Raw genomic sequence first — 21,485 nt, 5'->3', positions numbered from 1 at the left:
TAATAAAAACACAATAAGAAAAACACAAATCTAAACCATAATAAACAAATAACAAAAAGAGTCATTAACAAAATTGGTGGTCTAAAAAGTAGAGGTTTACTATCATAGGCAGTGCAGTAAAATCAGAAATTACTAATAATACAATTGATTGACATAGACTAGTTTAGATAGAAAAAGAAAGTCAATAACACAGTTACACAGTCTTGCCTTAGAACAGTTTGATATATATAAATTTTATCAGATGAAGAAAAATTTACAAGTGTGCTACTATTGTACATGGAATCCATAGAATAATACTTATAATCCGGTTATAATCCGGGAATTTGTAAAGTTTTAAAAGTTAATGCTCTGTATCCTCCATAAACATTCTTTTCTTAGCGGTGAATCTGTAAAAATTGCCTTTGATAAAATTCTCTACCTGCAAAAGATAAGTAAGTATTACAATGGGAAAACGGTTCGACTACATAGTATCAGCAAGACGATTGACAAGGCGAAGCAGGCAAGACGATAAGAAAGTTCACAAAAATGAACTTTTTGCTGAAATGAAAAAATAGCAGAAGTTTGTCCTGAGCTGTATGCGCACACCATTTAGATATAGGTATGCATACCTCAGATGATGTAAACCCGCAATTTGCCAGTTCTCCGCTTTCCCATGTGCTCGTTATGGATTTCAAAGGCATATCAAGTAAATCTAGAAAGACAAAAAGATGTAATTCAAGTTGTGTTTTACCAGTGGTTACAACGAAAATTTTGATAAAAACTATTAGTTGTATTAAGAGCACATGCCTGCAAGTTTGCGAAATTTACTCAAGGATGGAATCATCTTATCTAGTTGGTCCCATATATGTTTCTTCGATGGTTTTTCCCTTTCATTAACATCAGCAGTGATGGAATCAAACAACGAGGATAAGTTCTCCAATGTTATATGTATCAGTCTCTGGAGCTGTGTGCATTCAAGAGGTTATTAGCTTCTGAATTTGAAGGATAATTATAAATTAAAGGTTTCCAGGGAAGACGGTAAAAACCTGCAAAGTTTCTTCAGCTGCCATGTCATCCAAAAGGAGCATATCTTTTGTGATCTCAGAGAAGACAAAATCAAGTATTGTGCACATTGTTCGTTTATAGACCGAAGCTGGCATGAGAGGCATCCACATTATATGTATCTTCTCCAAGATGAAAACAACCTGAAAAAAAACACATTCTAAGTCTTTGCTGCAATATTAAAATATTTAGCCTGTGGTTGATGAGAACATCAAACCAAAATGGAAAAGAAAAATTTATCAAGTGTAGTCACTTAAAAGACCATAAGCAATGAGTTGACAACCGGCTAAATGCTGTTTCCAATTTTTCTAATATTTCTCATCTGCTACAAAAAAAGAAATCTAGCAATTCGGGAAATCAAAGTAGAAAGACAGTACAGGACTGTAAGCTAGAATAGGCAAGATTAGAATATATTAATGCATCCTGGATGCGTTTAGACATACAAGTGGGAGGTAAATATTCATCCATGTGAAATCTTCAAGTTTGAGGTGGAATTATGCATGGTAAGGGAGACTTCATTCGTATTCCTTCAGAGTGTTCTCATAACTTGCACAAATAATAAGTTCCACTAAGCTTATTGAATTGCTTAAGCCTTACTTTTTTAAGCCATATAAACCATGTGACCTTACACAGATTGGTCCAACATTTACTGATGAAATTTAATACACTGCCAAAATCCATGGATGAAAATAGAAGACAAGTAACATCTTCCTTTTCTACTTTCATTTTGTCCTTTTAACAAAGCACAATTGTCTGATTATCATCATTTGTATATATAATAAAGATTTGGGTATTAACCAATGTGAATAGTGGTGCATATATTTGATAAAGGAACATGTGAATGTGATTTCATTTTTGTCCATGAATCACACAAATTAGAGAAATGTGAAGAGATCAGAAATCCATGATTTAAAAGCTAGACTCTAGAAATGAAGATGTATAGTGTAGGCTGCAGCTATTTCCAGAACTCAATAGTGTTCACTATCTAGCACTTCTGGGTTGTGGTGGTTAGCAACTATCATGGGGAAGGAAAGCCAAGATTTTCTTTCCTATAAACCCAAATCCTTATGGACTCCTCAAATAATGACATTGAAGTGACCCAGCTTCCAATCTACTAGACTTCTTTAGTTCATTTGGGTTCATTTTAAAAAACCAAGAACAAGTTGACTTGCGGAGTCACAAAACACTTCAGTTTACTAAATAATCTAATACATCTGGCTAATTCAGATGCCACAGGCAACATTGAGTTTATTGACAAGGACATTACTCAGTTTGGTTCTTTTGGGATGCCCCATTAACTAAAAACCATAGAATTTCAGGTGAATTGACTAGCTATTTATCATATTTCTTGGTAGAACTGAGTAGTATATAATTTTTTAATAGGTGCCTATAAGAAAAAAAACAATGATTAAATGGGTTGCCTGTAGCTCAAGTTCATTTATATTATGCGTTTATCTAATAACAGGCTAATATCAAAAGTAGATCAAAGAAGACCCACATCATTATAGGAACAGATGTAATCGATAAACCTCGGCCATGAAAAGGTACGCTGAATATCTTATCATTAAAGGACAACTTTGATCAATAAACCTTTACCATGAATTGGAATGCTGGATATCCTATAATTATAGGATCATTATAGGACACATGCTATCAATAAATCTTGGCCAGGCAATGTTATCCTGTATATCTTATGCTACAAGAGACATGGATACCATAAATGCAACTCCATAATAGCATGTTCTACCATAGTTGCAAAAAGCGCAAGGCACATTAAGGCACCAGTGGTTCAAATTGCCTAGAAGCAAGGTGCAAAGCTCAAACACACAACTTTCCGAAGTAAAGCACAAAAAAATTAAAATAGTTAAAAAAATTATAAAATTCATAATGCATACTAAAATTTCATAAAATAAAAAAATAAAAGTTTAAAGTTTAAATTAAAATAAAACATGAATAGCATATTATCAGCATAGCAAGAAAATCATCAACTACTACTACTCAGCTACTACTAAGAAATATTATTACGGTAGGAGAACCTAATTGCTATCAAATCCAATAACTTTCATCAATTTCTTCATCATTATTCTCCTATTCGTTCTCATATTTATCCTCTCATCTTAATATTCTTCTTCTTCTTCAGATTCAAACTTCTCAGCTTTAATAGCTTACATATATCAAGCTCTTACAAACTAAAAAAATAAAAACCTTTCTGTTTTTAATGGTTGAGATTTAATTCAATGGTCATCTAATAATTTATATATGTCTAGCTCTTAAAAACCTGAAAAAATAATAAAAAAAGGCTGTATTTTACTAAGATGAGCCTAAAATCGCCTTGAGACTTGAGGGAAGCGGTGCACCTTAGGGCGAATCTCTAATGTTGTGCACCTTAGAGGTGATGAGGCTTTTAGGCAGAAGCCTAGGGGAGCTTGCACCTCAAGCGCGCCTAAGGCATAGCTTTGATAGATTGGAAGGATGCAATAGTCTTTAATAATAAATAATTAATTAATAATTAAAGTGATAAAAAAATAATATGTGGCCTCTACATTTTTTGGAAAATACAGTCAGATGTTTTATCTAGCAACATGTTGCTTATTCCTTTTTCATAAAGGACCAAATATAACCTGGCGACGAAGATCATTAACAACTAGGAGGCAAATATCATCGTATGACTACATTAGTTCAATTTTATAAAACTTTACCTGATCTATACTGAATTTTGCTAATTCAAATTGTTGAGGTTGATGTGTATTCTGAAAGCCATTGGCACCGAGTAGAGCCTGAAGAAGCATTAGAAATATCATGAGAAAATGACCGATATAAAAGGAGACCAGATTGTTGTCAACTAAATAACAATTTCTACCTCCTCCAGATTAATATCTACTAATTTGACTTGCTTTAGTAGTATTCCCTCTGCCATCTGATTAAAATTTGACGCCAGATCCACAAACACCACTTGCTCTTTTAAGTTGTTAGGCAGACCTGCACGATACTAAATATATATAGAGAGCTCATGTCACACTTGCAAATCAAACACAAACTTAGCGTTCTTTTAAATTATGACACATCACAAATTATGAACATCAAATCTTTTTTCTAGAAACACAATGGTTTGATCCTTAGGAAAAATCATGCAAAGAAGTACATAACCTGCATCCTCACTGAAATGATATTCCCTACCATTCTCAGAAACAGCTTAACCCAAAGTGCAATATATTCAAACTAAAGCAGGTTATGTAATTATAGAAACCTTACTCGACCATTCATAGACTTGGTAGAATTTTACGCAAAATAACTGAAGCTCATAAATAGGTTAACAGGTTCTACTTTGACCAGTGAGATGATCTTTGAAGCTCAAATTCTGAACCACACTCCCAGCAGCAATAAATAAACTGCACACGAATACTTTCATTCCATTAATATTATATATTCATATTAAACTATATGTTAAAGCAGCATTCGCAGAATGCAAAAGTGTTCCTCCATTATGAACTTTATAAATAAGCAGTTGTGAGCAATGTTCTTCAAATTATTAAAATCTGCATATCATTTCAACAAGAAAATTTAAGAATTGTGCTGCAATTAAGATAACACCGAAGCATGATGGAGATTTCAAAATGCTTCATTGTGTCAGGAAAATCCATAAGACCAAGAATCACTGAAATCCTTACAACTTCAGTTGAATGTTTAATGAGTTCCATCACTGTAGATCAATGGAAAATAAACATTTTTGTCTGGATTCTCCCAATGATGACTATAGTTACAAACCTCAACAAAGTATTGGAAGCTGCAATGAAGTACACTCAAAATAGGATTGCTATTTATTATAACTAGAAAAATGAGTGGAAAGAAGAGCAAGAAAAAGAGATGACTATAAAAATTTTAGCACTTTAAGAATACTGTTAGCGCATCACAGACTTTACTATTTCTTTATGTTACAAAAGAATTGAAATAGAGGTTACTAGATTAATAGATATGTGTGTGTGTGTGTGTGTGCATATTAGGTAAAGATGGAATTCTCTCAAAGCAAAGACCCTCAACATTTTTGGCTAAGTACAGGTGTGAGGTGACATTGAAGCAAGTATGCAACAAATTTCATTATCCCTGGAATGAAACGATAAAAATGTAACTCAAACTATATCCTGTCTTCCTTATGATAAGCATAAATTACTTTAATATTGTTTGATAAAATATCACATACATACTATTTATCCTAGGCTTGAGTGGAGAGAGGGAGGAAAGAGGCGAATCAAAATACAGAGCTCAGTAAGAGACAGTGTGCCGATGACATGCCGAGAGCAAAAGACCTCAAGATAGCAGAAGCGCTTGCTCATAGAAAAGTACCAGATAGTTAGCAAAGTCAGGGTGAGACCAAAACGTGAACATTTTCATCCCACAAGCTGTTTTGTGCATCCACAAGCTAAACAACCAGTACATTGATTTTTTTTTTTTTAAAAAAAGAAGAAGATTATTTAGAAATTCTGGTTAAGTTATGATCAACTAAATGTGTAAGGCTTCAGATAATCAATTAAACAGACCATACATAAGAATTCGTAAGATATAAAGAATATATGTAGCATATATCATAAAAAATGTAGCATGTACCTCAAACGAAAGACCAAGAATCTCTTGGGCCAAATAAACACAATCGTTGTACATGACCATAGCTGACTGGCTTATGCTATCCAATTGCTTTTCTAGCTTCATGCACATAAAAAAGAAATTGAGCAATTAACATCGTCATCATGTGCTATTATGCAATTGCTATTAAACTTCAACATAGCACTAGAAATTTCTGACAGGGGTTAGTAGTTAAAACAAAACAACAACAACAACATGCACAGCTCAGGAAGAAATTTAGCAAACAGGCAATTGGCAGGTTATTATATTCACCAAAAAATTTCATTGTAATATACCATAATATTGACAAATTGAGGTAATTTCTTTCCTTTTAACACCAAATTCAAACTCCAAATCCCATATTTCAACTTATTCCAACCCCAACCACACGCCACCTGCAAGTTTGTAACAAAATACATGCTTGCAAAACAAAGCACAACATTTAGCCAATGTTCCATTATCATCCTCCAATAGCAATCAATGATGAAAAATGAATTTCAGGGATGCAAGAAAAAAACATAACTTAAATATTCACGAAGGTAAAGGTGATCGCATTTCCATTATTTCAGTCTTTTCTCTTTTAATCTTCATATCATACATTGTACATATAAGTAGCTCTATAGCTATGACATGCAACGAATCTAGATCTATGTTTTTGCGCTGTGTGCCATATCTACAAATTTGGTTTTCAAACATTAGAAAAAGAAAAAGGAAGTACCATATTCTTGCACTTTTATGGTGAGACACTTGTCACTATAAAATCAATGCAGTTGCCTTAATAAGCACTAAATTTATTCCAGTCAAATTAAATTTCAATGAGAAATAACATTTGGCTGAGATAAGCCAAAGATATCCATCACTTACCTTTACGGGGATAATAGCTTTGTAAAGAAGAAGAGAATCCCTTGCAGCATGATAGAATTCCTTTCCAACTCTAGTGGATGAGAGACAAGCATCCTGCACTGAGTGTTCAGAAATCAAAAATTGTGTATGAAAATATTTTACAAGAATACAGTAGAAATTATAATTCAAATATGACGAAAAACATACCATAGGCAAAGAAAAATGATTATCTTGGCCTCACTTATGACAATTTCAACAATAAAATGCACGCTGGAATAAAAGGTACCGCAAGGAAGATGTATGAGATGCCAAAAGCATGCACAAAATCCCAGGCATTCTTTAGAATTCATACAGCTTCTTCTAAGATTTACTTACTTACAACTATTGATGTGGCATTTGAATCTCCAACACAAACGTTTGTCTACTCATCTCCTCGAAACTATGATTTGACAAAGCAAAACACTACCAAACAGCATGTGAGATTGAAGACCTCTTGGCATTAACTTGCTAAAAGTAGGAATAACTGATCTCCCAGACATGATGCTGAAGATCTTTCATTTCATACCAAAAGTGCAAAGCAAGCAAGTACTTACTACCAAAATACAACAACCACAATAATCATGTTGGTTATATAAACTTCCGAAAAATATGCTACAGCCAATCTTTAAACATTCAATTACTCATTTCTAACAAACAGCATCTCCTTATCACTTCCTTTGCACTAATATAATTCCCCACCATATCCATAAATTACTTCTTTTTTTTTCTTTTATCTTTTTTTTTCATGTTCCCTTCTCATCGTCTCACCCATCTATACCGTTGCCTTAGTAGGTCTATCAGTGTAAATTGTCAAACTATATTGAATGGCTCACAGATCCAATCATCTCTTTCAATTGAAACAGTTCATAATTTATCATGAATGCTGTTACCTTCATTTGGTGATTTTACCACACCATGTACAATATAACTATGCCACATCTAATTAAAATCGATTTAAGGCAGGGTGTTCTCTTATAACGACATGTTGCCTCCAAACCCAGTGTATTAAAAATAAATTGATTAACTAAATTGTTACTCAAAAGTGGCATATCGCACCTGTACCATGAGAAACATAGGTATGAAAAACCTCAGTTTTTAAGGGGTATGTATGAACGAAGAAATTTTATGAGTGAAACTTCAAGGTCTTACAGAAATATGTAATGAAAACACTATATCGAATTCACATTAGATAAAATTTTTTCACATTAGCTCTTACATAATATACAAAAGAAAATAACAGTTTCAAACAGACACACACACAATTTCTTCCTAGGGTAAGTATGTCAAAAATACTTCTTCTCTGATACTCACCATCACCAAGATGAACTTTTTCAACTTACAGCTAATTTGGACAAGGGGAAAAACATGTAGGGTAGCTGGTGTGACTCCAGTTGCATTTATGGTGCTTAAATAAAACGCAATCAAACACCCACGAGGACAACTTACATGTACTTTAAATTACAACACAGGTACATACTAAGCAGCAACTTAAGTAGTTGGGTTAGAATTCGGAGAGAAGAAGTACAAAGGGTACCATGTAGAATTTGTGTTGGCAGATAAATATGATTTAAGAAAAAAAAACATTATTTAGTAAAAATAGGAGTTATTTATAAATTTTACAATAACTTGGTTAACAGTTACACCATCTTCCCAAGACAATTATATCTAATAAAGCCCAAGTCAATTAAAAAATCCATCAAAGCATTTGCTTAAGAAAATATGAGAACAAGAGGGCTCCATGGATATACCCTACTAATGCAATATAATGAATGGTGAAGTTGTGCATCAATAGAGATGCCTAATTGGAATATCACAGGTTGACCGTATAATTATTCAATGTCCAAACAAAAATATAACGCCAATATATAGGATCTCACAATAGATTCCTTGATAAATAAAATAGTCATACCATTGGCCTAACAATGCAAATCCTTGTGATGTTTCACTTTGTCAAATTTAATATTATAACTTAATAAAATAAAATAAATAAAATAAAAACTAATAGCCGAACTGAACCCAGTATTGAGCAGAAAACTCTCAAACATTTATCAGGATGGACAATGAATATTCTGCAACTTAGTTTAAGTATTGCAGGTTGGTAAAGTGAGGTCTACTATCTAGTTTTTATTGACTCTGCAATGTTGTAAGTGACAATTTCCTTTCTTAATACCTACATTGATCTTTATTCTCAGAGCAAAGATCATCCATGTAAGGTAAGTTCATTTAGATAGGCAGGTCTAAGGAAGCCCCTTGAGATTCAACCATTAGTTTCAAAAACAAAAGTATGTCTGATACATTTTAGTAACTTGCAAGTTAGATTTTAACTCTTCTTTTCACAAACTCTTACGAACAACTTGGATAGTTTGCAACAGAACAGACATTCCTAGATGTAAAGCATCACTATGATAGGAAGCACCCATTTCAATTAGAGTTATCTGATAGACCAAATTACTGGGGGACATCACAATTGACATGTTGATGTTGGGAAGTAGGTCTTAACTGCTCCCTTTATCCTTAGGAGTCAAAATTACTCTACAGTCATTCAACTAGATTAAAGAATTGGATGGTAGGATATTAACTATGGTTAAAATCAGAAGTTCCATAGATAACCCATGGATGAGGATTTCCTCAAGTAAATGTGAAAAAGGGTCCACCTTATAATATGCAGAAAATCATTGATTTAGAAATTTGTTACCGTAGAATTCTTAGTCAAAGTTAGAGCAATCACTTGTTTTTTGGCCAGATTTTATGGATGAGACAATTGCCTGATTTTATGGCAGACTTAAAGGCTGAATATCAGCCACTAAGTCTGATTTTATGGCTGAATGTCAACCACTAAGGTCTGACTTTATAGCTGAGAATATCAGTTGACCCGTATATATATCTTACCTAGTATTCTTCATTCTAATTAAGGGAACAAAAGAGAGAAACCTTGCTCTCTGAAACCTTCATGGTAGCAGAGCTATCCTTAAAAATACTAATAGTCTTTCTATGACTAAATACAGCATGGCTGTAGGAAAAGAAACCTCATCATCCGGAAAAATCTTCAAGCAAGAAACAACATCTGGTGGCAACAATCATGGTGGAGTGGAAAATCCTTCTATTCTCGTCACAAGTCACAAACTTAATAGGCACAACTTTCTTCAATGGTCATAATTAGTAATGTTGTTCATCTGTGGCAGAGGCAAGGATGAATATCTTACTGAGGAGATTCTTATTCCATAGAAGAATGATCCAAAATTCAGAACCTAGAAACCTGAGAATCACATGGTGATGTCTTGTTAATTAACTCAATGAACAATGATGTTGGTGAGAATTTTCTCTTATATATGGAACTGCTAAGGAGATTTGGGAAGCAGCTAGAGAGACCTACTCAAGTCCTAATAATACATCTGAACTATTTCAGATTGAAGCAACACTACATGATCTGCGTCAAGGAGATCTCACTGTGACTGAATACTTCAACATCATCACTCGACATTGGTAGCTACTAGATATGTTTGAAACTTATTCGTGGAAACGCTCTCATGATTCTGCTTTATATAAAAAGGTTGTGGAGTAGACGAGAACATTAAAATTTCTTTCTTCGTCTGAACAAAGATCTAGATGAATTTCGAGGAAAAGTGATGGGAATTAAACCATTACCAAGTGTTCGAGAAGCTTTTTCTGAAGTGAGACGTGAAGAAAAGAGAAGAAAGGTGATGTTGGGATCTCAAAATTCAACTCCAACCCTTAAAGGTTCTGCTCGTGCTACTCGCAGACCCTTCACAATCAACAACAATGAAAGTCGACTTAGAAAAAGGAAGACAATGGTGTCACCATTGTCGCAAACCTGGACATATGAAAGAAAATTGCTCGAAGCTTCATGGAAAACCTACAGATTGGAAGCCTTCACACCCATGGAATGATAGAAAAGGACATGCTAATGTTGTTATAAAGAATGAAAGGTCAACTTCAATAAAGACAAGTCCCCTCACTAAGGAAAAACTTGAAGCCCTCCAAAAACTCTCGAGTTAGAATCTTCCATCTCAGCCAAACACTATTGTGTCAGGAAATAGCATGATAACATATAAAGGCAAATTCTCTAAGGCTTTTAAAGTCAACCAAGGTTTCTCGAGTCCTTGGATCATAGACTTTGGAGCCTCAAATCATATGACAAGTGATGCTTCTTTTTTTCATGGATACAACATGTGTAATGAGAATTACACAATCAAAATAGCAGATAGTTCATTATTGAAAGTTGAAGAAATTGGCACAGTCAGAATCACAGAGGCTGTACTTCATGTTCCTAAGTTGGATTGCAACTTAATCTTAGTTAGTAAGCTAACTCGAGATTTGAAATGTGTGTCTAAGTTTTTCTCAAATTTTTGTGAATTTCAGGAATTGCATTCGGGTAGGAAGATTGGCAATGTTGAGATGTATTTTGGACTCTATCTCCTCGATCAAACTTCTATGAGTAGACAAGCTCAAAGTGCAAATTGTGTCTTTCAAAGGTCAGTTAGTTTCAAAATCCTAGTGTCAACAAGGATAGTTAAATTGTTATGGCATTTTCATCTTGGTCATCCAAATTTCATGTATCTTGAAAAGATGTTTCCCTCTTTATTTAGCAATAAAAGTCCAAAGTCCTTTGATTGTAAAATTTGTCATCTTGCCAAACACACTTGCCCTAACTACCCAAGTTTGTCTTATACCCCTTCTCAACCATTTACATTGATTTATAGTGATGTGTGGGGACCTTCAAGGGTGAAGAATATTATTGAAACTAGATGGTTTGTTTCCTTTGTTAATGATCACACTAGATTATCTTGGATATTTCTCATGAGAGAAAAATCTATCTGAAGTTGGTCAAATCTTTCAAAACTTCAATCTCATGATACAGACTCGATTTCAGTCCCAAAAGCCAAGTCTTAAAAACTGATAATGCCAAAGAATACTTCAAAAATTTCCTACGTAGTTATCTCTTGAGTCAAGGCATTGTCCATTCGAGTTCTTGCGCTGATACACCTCAGCAAAATGGAATTGCTGGAAAGAAAAAATCGACATCTCTTAGAAGTTGCTAGATCCTTCATTTTTACCTCTTATGTTCCAAAACATTTTTGAGGAGAAGCACTTCTTACAACATCTTACCTTACAAATAGAATGCCTCAAGAAGTCTCAAGTTTCAAACCCCTTGTCAAGTTCTTCTCTAAAGCTTTCCATACACAAATTCTCTCCTCACTAGCACCTAAAATTATTGGATGCATTGTCTTTGTTCACATTCATCTACAACATCACAGTAAATTAGATCCTAAATCTATTAAATGTATCTTTCTTGGTTTCTGACCTAACCAAAAGGGTTATAAATGTTGCTCTCCTCACCAAAAAGATGTATATCTACATGGATGTGACATTTTTTTAAGGCTAGCCTTCTTACCCCAAACCTGACGTTCAAATGAAAAACTTGAGAGAATATCAGTTGTGGGATTTTTCCAGTGATTCTGAATCACCTGAGATATCCCCGTCCCCTATTCAAGCATCATTTCATCTACCTATGAATCCAACTCAACCTGAAACATCTCAATCTCATCAAAATCCAACTCTTTCTAGTCAAATTCCAGAAAATTTTCAGCCTCATTTTGAATTCCACCAATAACTCATCAAATTCCAGAAATTTCCTTTCATGATCACTCCAAATTACCACAAATTGCAAGCCCTGAGCTTCGTGTCTATACAAGGAGGAAGAAACCAGAAAAGGAAGTAGAGTTTTTAACACATTCAGAATCCAACTCAACCTGAAGCATCTCAATCTCATCAAAATCCAATTCTGTCTAGTCAAATTCCAGAAAATTTTCAGCCTCATTGAATTCCACCAATAACTCATCAAATTTCAGAAATTTCTTTTCATGATCACTCCAAATTACCACAAATTGAAAGCCCTAAGCTTCGTGTCTATACAAGGAGGAAGAAACCAGAAAAGGAAGTAGAGTTTTTAACACATTCATCACACGACCATGAATCTAAACCGAGAAGTGCACCAACTCCAATTCACTCAGGTGAAGAAACTTATGACATTAAGAATGTGAGTCCACTAATTGATGATTTGGGCATTCCAGTTGCTCTAAGAAAGGGTGTTAGAGCTTGCGCTAATCATCCTATTGGCAATTTTGTTTCATATGAAAGATTGTCACTGCAATATCAAGCTTTTGTCTATGTTCTTGATAGCATACAAGTGCCTAATTCAATTCAGGAGGCTCTCCAAAGTTCAGATAGGAAAAATGCAGTAACTGAAGAAATCAAAGCTCTAGAGAAGAATGGTACTTGGGTGATTTCAAACCTACTTTCAGGAAAGAAACCAGTTGGTTGTAAATGGTTGTTCATTGTTAAACATAAAGCTGATGGAAGTGTTGAAAGATTAAAAGCGAGCCTTGTGACAAAGGGTTTTACTCAGTCTTATATAATAGATTATCCAGAGACATTTGCTCCAACAAGATTGGCCATTGCATCAATTGACTGTGAAAATGCATTCCTTAATGGTGATCTAGAAGAAGAAGTTTACATGGATATCCCACCAGGAATAGAAACTTTTTCAGTAACAGAAAAGTATGCAAGCTAAGAAGATCCCTTTATGGCCTTAAACAATCTCCTCGTGCATGGTTTGACAGAGTCACTAAAGCAGTGATCATATGGGGATATTCACAATGTCAAGCAGATCATACATTGTTTGTGAAATCCTCAAGTGACAGGACGATAGCTCTTTTAATTGTATATGTTAATGATATCATTCTAACATGTGATTATGAGGAAGAGCTACTAAGATTAAAAAAACTCTTAGCCAGGGAGTTCGAAATCAAGGATCTTGGAGGGCTCAAATATTTCCTTAGGATGGAGGTAGCTAGATCAAAGGAAGGAATATTTATCTCTCAACTCAAATACGTCTTAGAGATTTATTAAAAGAGACAAGTATGCTTGGATGTAAGGCAACAAATATTCCAATGGATCTCAACCAAGAAGATAGGGTCTGAAAAAGAAAGTGTACCAGTGGACAAGGGAAGAAATCAGACACTTGTAGGTAGACTTATCTACCTCTCACACACTCAACCTGATATTGGGTTTGCAGTTGGTGTTATAAGTCAATACATGAACAATCCAACAGAGGAACACATGGAAGTTGCGAATAGAATCTTAAGGTACCTTAAGATGACTCCAGGGAAAGGCCTATTATACAAGAAGAATGATGCAAGAAATGTGTAAATCTTCTCAGATGCAGATTGGGCAGGAGATATTTCAGATTGGAGATCAACATCAGGATATTGTTCCTACATTTGGGGAAATTTTTAAAAGCAAGAAACAATCTGTAGTTGCAAGAAGCAATGATGAAACTGAATTTAGAGCTCTAGCTCTTGGTATTTGTGAAGGAATGTGGATTCAAAGATTACTAGGAGAATTAGGTATAAGTACAGAATGACCACATATTAAGGTATATTGTGACCATCGAGCTACAATAAGTGTTGCTAAAAACCCCGTTCATCGTGATAGAACAAAACATATCGAAATAGATCGACATTCATTTCAGAGAAGGTTGAAAAGGAGATTGTACGGCTGGTCTATGTGCCCACAAGATCCCAAACTGCAAATATTCTCATGAAAGCTCTTCGAAAAGCTAGCTTTGAAGAATTGAATTACAAGCTAGGTTTGAACAACATCTGCAGCCCAGCTTGAGGGGGAGTGTAGAATTCTTAGTCAAAGTTAGAGCAATCACTTGTTTTTTGGCCAGGTTTTATGGATGAAACAGCTGCCTAATTTTATGAAAAACTTTAAGGCTAAATATCAGCCACTAAGTCTGATTTTATGGTTAAATGTCAGCCACTAAGGTCTGACTTTATGGCTGAGAATATCAATTGTTTAGTATATATATTACCTTGTATTCTTCATTTAAGAGAAAAAAGAGAGAAACCTTGTTCTCTGAAACCTTCAGTAACAAATTGCATTGACATTTCAAGAGCAACATAAAAAAATTGGCCATGCAAATAAATCAAGTTTCTAACTCTTATAATTACTTATCAATTGCCATCTCAATTACTTAGTATAGTCCTACCAATCATTCTCTCTTAATCCTTCCTACCATGGACTACACCAACTAATATTGTGAACTTAACTTCTCAATTTCCATCCACATAATATGAACACAAGAGATTCAAAAGCTGTTTATGATGTAGAGCATAGAAATATAGAATCGATCAACCATAATTGCAAGGATAAAAAGTGAGCAAAGCCAAAGGGATGGCATGAAATACCACCATAACAAATGGCAGATGCTAATGTACATCAACGTTATATGTACACATGAAGAAAACTCACGGAAGTAAAACTTTCATTAGATAGTAATTAAGTACCTTTAGAGCTTCATGAACTAAATTCATGAGTTGAGATGCTGCTTTGGATATAAAGCACTTCTCAGGCTGGAAAAGCAAATTAACCTCATATTCTGAAAAGCCTTCTGTGCAGCCAGAAGCTGGAGAAAATTGTTTTGAAGTACTTTCCTGGGAATGAAGGGGCCAATTATCTTAGAAAAAATAAATTAGGTTTAGTTGCAAAACAAATATTATGCTTAAGTAGACTCACAGAAGAAAATTCATGGTCAAACTGCAGAAGTATATTCCTGGCCTTGGACAAAATTTCTTTCCTCTTCCTTGAAGCAAAGTGGACCTCAACATTGTGAGTAAAATGGCTCAACTTTTCTTCACTGCTATCATTGCTGGAAATAAACTTCATTTCCTTCAGCATGGTCTCAAATTCTGCAGTATGTTTCATAACACTTTCAAAATCCACCACCTTTGAAGCATCTTCAGGAACAGCCTAGGGCATTCAACAAGAAATTTTATATCCAATCACCATGAAGCATCAATCATCAAAATTATTTCGAGATATGAAAAGTTATAATACCTTAGACAGAAAATGTGAGATTATAAGATCTGACAACCTTGACCACATTAATCTTCCAAAGCAATGTATCCATGAACCGTTTTGGAGGCAGATGAATTTATAGATGAACTTTATGACCTGAATAATCCTTGCATAAATAGCAGAACCATCTGGACATTCCTACAACAAAGAAAAAAGTGAAAAAAAAAGTTTGTGGTATGATGTCAATGTAAAGATGTGACAGCACTAAAAACCATTACATATAAATATCCAATGTATTTAAAACAAAAAATAAATAAATAAACAAAGCTTGGTGAAACTAATGTTGCATTTTCATAGGACCGTCCTGCTGCCACTAGGGTATATTAAAAAGCGCACTAACTCACATAAAAAAAAAAGGATAGGAGCTTAGCAAAGGCCTCATTCTACAATCAATCAGAAAAGCGAGAAGTATCAGGATAGTAAGGATACATTTGCCTTCCTCAATTAGCTAAATAACTCTATGTAAGTTTGGCTTCAATAATGATTTAAAACTAGACAAAATCGTTCATGCAAAAATTAAATTTTCTTCATGTAGGTATCCTATAAATGAATCATAAATTAAGCAAATCCTATGCAGCAGAGCAATATCATACTGCATAGATTTCTTCTATTCCCCCTCAAAATCTGATCCCCCTCTTTTCCCCTTTCCCTTTTCCTAGTTAAAAAATATATTTCTTAGCATGGCTTGAAGCTTGTTCCAAGAGTGACTAGTTTCAGCAAAAAAAATTGGTTTTGCAAACAACAAATTTTCTTTTTGTAAAAAAAGATACGGGCTATAGTCTCCAAATAATCTACATTCATTTTTTATTTTATTTTATTTTTTAGGTACCAAAATTGCATGCCAAGCTTTGATACATGTAAAATACAAGATCAAGTGCAAGATGGACTTTGAGAGGTTAAGTCAGTAAAAGAACAAATTATAAACCAAGTTAAAAATGGCCTGCTAGCCTATAGAATATATTATAATTCTAAGTTATAAGTAGTGCTTCAAAACCAGCTACCTAGGCCATAGAAAATTTGGGGGCAGCTCCTACAGTTGCCCGATTGATCACTAAACACTACTGTATCGTGTATAAGTACCACCGACAGATCAATTATTTGCAAATACATCAATCTAACGGAGTCTCATTCCAGTCTAGCCCAGTTGAGGCTGATCCAATTCAGAATCCAAGCCCTCTATGCATAACAACGATATAAGCTCAAAATAAAAACTATCATGTATTGAAGGATTATCAAAATGGAGGGAGATATGCTTTTGAATAGATACTGTCATGAACAATGGCACAGTGGCATACCTTGGCTTTGATGCCTATTCATATTAAAGCTAAGAGAAACGTTAGAAAATTAAATTAAGCTACTAACCTTGCATGTTTTTATAGAAAGATTCAAGTGTGTTTTGCCTTTTTCTTAATTTGATCAGTTTTGTAATCTAAAAATTCACCAATGCTTAAGCACCCAGGAGGTTAAGGTTCCCACCACCTAAGAAATCCTGCACAGCCACCTTGACAAACTTGGTTCTGATGATGAACAATACAAAGTTGTTCCTCCTGAGAGGAAGCACTAACGCTGATATAACATCTAACACACATTCATTCCTTAAAACAAATAGAAATACCATAACAATAAGGTTTGCATTTTCATTGTAATTCTTATGAACAACATAGAGAAACAATCTACTGAACATGCAACCAAGAAAAGGTTGTCAGCATCGTCGCATGCAAAATGCCATAAAGAACTTGTGGGAAGTAATAACAAAGTAAGATATTACTATTGCCCATATAGCCAACAAAATTATGGAGAATAAACAGATTCAAATTTAATCAGCTTTCCCTAATTGTATGAATAGTATAAAAACTATCCATATAACAAATTATACACCATCACCCAAATTTAATTTAAACACAAGGCGATAATTCTGTTTTAAGGCAGTTAATATATACTATGTGACTGTCAGAATTGAGATGTTAAGAGAGAATGAGGATCTAAAATTGAAAGAGATCCTACTTACCTCAGCATCAGATGATGGAATAAGGCTCAGAATTGCCTGAGGCTTGTCTACATCATCTTGGCTAAGCTCTTCAACAAAAACATTCATTGATCCATTACTTACAGCAGGTTTCATGACATGTTTGATCATTAGGTCCGCAACCTTTGCTAATCCATAATTGAGAATACCAACTACCTGCAAATGCCCGAAGGAAAATCCACGACGAAATAAATGAGTGTGTATGCAAGAGAGAGAGGGGGGAGATGCAGAGAAAGAGAGAGACAAGTGCTATGATTTATAATGGATATAACTTGATTTTGGTTTGGATAACAAACCAATTAAATTTCTAGTCTGGCTCAATTCTGTCAGTTTGGTCTTGCGTTTCACTACATGACTTAAAATTTTCATTTATGCAAATTTCATAGATGAATAAAGCATATTAACTGAATGGAAACCTTACACAGAAGATAAAATACGCAAAGAGAACCAGCATGAAAGAGTTTTTGATTTTCAAAGGAAAAGGACACATTGGTGAAAATTGACATGTGCGGTTAAACTTAGGATTCTTTGCATGTGTTTGCTCTTATGATAGGAACTTGAGAAAAGCTCTTTCGCACCTAAGTTATTTTAGCCATAAAATTAACATTCCGTACAAGAACTGTCCAAAGCATGAAAAATGAATTTTCTGGCATAACCTTCAATTTGAATTTCTGCAGATGGTTTTAAAAAAAAACAAAAATACATTTTGAAAGCATTGCCGAGAAAAAATTCCATCTAACATGCCCCTGAACTTAAAAAACAAAAGTTTATCACTAGCAACACTTTCGAGTGTTCTGCTTAAAACCAAGTCATCCTATAAACATGTGTGCCCACCTTTTTAGCTCACATCAGCAGCTCCCATGATTGAATTGCCCTATTTGTCACCCTATCTAGGATTGCATGCATAGAGTTGATGCAGAGGAAGTTGGAAACCGAAGGCAATTTGCTATCATGGATAGTTAAGTTACAAATGTAAAATGGAAACCCAAGCACTAACAAGGCATAAATAGGATGAACCAACTCTTGAAACAGTAGAGTCAAACAAGGATAAACTCGCATTATAGAATTCTCTATCCAAATTTGGAGTACCTATAAAAACAAGAAGAGTCCACGTAATTGAGTGAGATTACCTCCATTGCCTCCAAAACCGTATGTAGTTTGATATCTTTTCGATCACCAATGCTCCACCAACATTTCAACACCAGTTTTCCATCCTCCACTTCAAATTGGACAGCATTTTCCGCACTCCGTGAAAGCACGTTTTGCAGCTGCAGATCAATTACATAACAATCACAAAAAAAGATAACAAATTTATCATGAAAAATTAAAACATTAAAATCCAAAACCAACCTCATCAAAGCATCCATTCCAATCATCCCTCAACAACCCAAAAACAGCCGGCTCCTGCTCGCCATGCTCATCGCCAACAAACAGCGCTCCCTTCAAATCCCGCACGGTTTCAGCAGCCTCAACCAATCGCCCAGCCACCAAATCCTCCCTCGCGGATTTCAACCTTTCAGAGAGGCAAGAAATCGTCCTAACCACCGCCAACGCCTCCCTCCTTTCCTCCAGCTCCCTCCTCTTGCTCCTAATCTCCCCCACCAGATCCCGAATCTCAAGATCAATCGGGCGGTCAGACAAAACCCGTAAAGCGTCGGAAAGCGAAGCGGCGACAGCGTCGGCATTGGATGCAGCATCAGAGCAACGAGAGAAGATGTCAGTGAAGTCATGGCGGTGGGAGAGGACATAGTCCCGGACCTTGTCCTGGATGTGGATGGAGCGGACCTGGAGGCGATCGATGAGGAGGCGGAGATCAGGGGCAGAGAGGGGGGAGGCCTCGTCGAAGTCGTGGGTGGAAAGGAGCTCTCGGACGTCAATGGATCCCAAGAGGACGTCCATGGCGCCGGGGAACAGCGAGCTCTTTCTCCTTCTTCGCCACCGCCAAATATTTGTGGGGAAAAAAATTAATTATTTTAATTATATTTTTGGAGTAAATTTATCATTAATCCCTGTGCTTTGTTCAAAAATTTTATTTGTGGTCCCTAAGAATATAAAGTTCATTTTGATTTTTTTTTTTTAAATTTTAAATTTTAGGATCCTTTTTAATATGCACAAGATATATTTGAATGCACTTAATTAATTAATTAATTAATTAATTAATTTTTTTATAGGTCATTCATTTTAACCGTTTTTATGAGAGGGAATTGATTTCCGACCTGATACTTATACTTGGTGAGAAAAAAGAGTTACCCCTATTATTTTGTGCAGTTGGTAATGCACTTAATTTTTCAAAATTATTTAAAAAATTATTTGGAAGTGTTTAGGTATTTTGATTAAGAACAACATAAGAATATTTTAGTGAAAGCTTTAGTTGTCTCATATTACTATATTAGACGTTTTATATAAATATAAAATTGAGTTATTTATTTATTTATTTATTTATTTTTACATTGAACTCTCAGAATACATTGGAATTTTGATAGATTGAATAAATTTTGCATAGTCTAAATAAGCAAAAATTTTTTAAAAAAAAAATCTTAAATTCAATGCAAAACCCCCATATTTGAACAAAAATTAAACTATACACTTAATAGTAATTTTATGTTTAACACCAAATACACCAACAACTTTTTAATCTATTGATACTGTACATTGAAATCTGCTCCATGATTGTGCACATCTCTAGCTCTTTTTAAATTAAAGATGTTTGTCACATTTGTAAAAAAATAATAAAAAAAAACATTTCCAAGCAGATTTTATGTGATCTTTTGTTTATTTATTTATTTATTTATTTGAAATGATATCAAGCATCCTGCCTTTCCTTGGTACCAATTGTTAGAAGAGGGAAGAATGAAAGAAGAGAAGAAGAAGTGGATCAATGTTCATCTCATGTTATCAAACAAGTGTGATCAAAGGGCTTCATATAGAAGCCAAACATACAAGTATACCCCTGTAGATACATACATACACCTAATATACATACATACATCTAACACCCCCCCTCAAACTCAAGGTGGATCATATGTCTTGAGTTTGGATAACATAAATGGATGTTGATCACGTGTCTGTGTTTTAGTAAAAAAATCAGCCACCTGAACCTCGGTGGAAAGATAATGGAGCGAGACAATATGAGCACGGACATGACAACGAGTGAAGTGTGCATCCACACCAATATGTTTGGTCAGCTCATGCTTGACCGGATCAGCAGCAATCTGAAGGGCCCCCGTACTGTCGCAATGAATAGGAATAGGAGAATGGATCGGTACACCAAAATCCTGTAAAATCGAGCGAATCCAAAGCACCTCTTATACTGTAGAAGCCAAAGCACGAACCTCAGACTTAGCACTTTGGACTTGCTAGCGATCTGCTGTTTCTTAGTCTTCCAAACAATAAGGGAAGACCCAAGAAATATCATGATGTGATGATCGAGACCCGATCATCAGGGAGTCGGCCCAAGTAGCATCGGAATAGGCTCATGAGTGAAGAGTGGACCGATGTGAGTGAGAACGGACCACGCGAGGCAGCTGCCACGAAGATATCGCAGATGCCGGAGAAGATGTCAATAATGAAGCAGGTGGGGGCCGCAACAAACCGACTAAGAATGTACGCAGCGTGAGAAATGTCAGGACGAGTAACAGTAAGATATACTAAGCTACCAACAAGATGTCGATAGCGAGAAGGATCGGATAAGGGAATCCCATCAGAAGCCCGAAGCTGCAAATGCAACTCCATCAGTGTAACGGCAGTACGAGTATCAGTCAAGCCAGAACGAGCAAGAATATCGAGAGTGTAACGATGCTGAGATAGTCGATAGCCATCAGGATGAGATGTGACCTCAATGCCCAGAAAATAACGAAGTGAACCGAGATCAGTCATCAAGAAGGTCTCACATAGTTTCCGCTTCACAAAAGCAATATGAGCAGAGTCATCACCAGTAAGAATCATGTCATCGACATATAGAAGAAGAATGGTCTGG

General features: G+C 35.1%; 1 protein-coding gene across 1 annotated transcript; it reads right to left on the bottom strand.

Annotated features, from left to right (window-relative positions):
• Positions 1–131: 131 nt before the first annotated feature.
• On the bottom strand, positions 132–19,455 carry LOC120269029 (centromere/kinetochore protein zw10 homolog). The gene is given in 15 exon segments (XM_039276320.1): positions 132–402; positions 404–418; positions 609–691; positions 787–943; positions 1,026–1,184; positions 3,741–3,818; positions 3,902–4,030; positions 5,644–5,739; positions 6,523–6,615; positions 14,913–15,059; positions 15,142–15,375; positions 15,463–15,621; positions 17,492–17,665; positions 18,640–18,777; positions 18,860–19,455. Coding segments are annotated over 15 exon segments (2,280 nt in total). The 5' UTR covers positions 19,409–19,455; the 3' UTR covers positions 132–333.
• Between the last annotated feature and the right edge of the window lie 2,030 nt (positions 19,456–21,485).

The sequence above is a fragment of the Dioscorea cayenensis genome, chromosome 9, assembly GCF_009730915.1.
Source record: "Dioscorea cayenensis subsp. rotundata cultivar TDr96_F1 chromosome 9, TDr96_F1_v2_PseudoChromosome.rev07_lg8_w22 25.fasta, whole genome shotgun sequence".
NCBI lineage: Eukaryota > Viridiplantae > Streptophyta > Magnoliopsida > Dioscoreales > Dioscoreaceae > Dioscorea > Dioscorea cayenensis.
The sequence above is the reverse complement of the archived record's forward strand: the minus strand, read 5'-3'. Positions and strand labels throughout refer to the sequence as shown.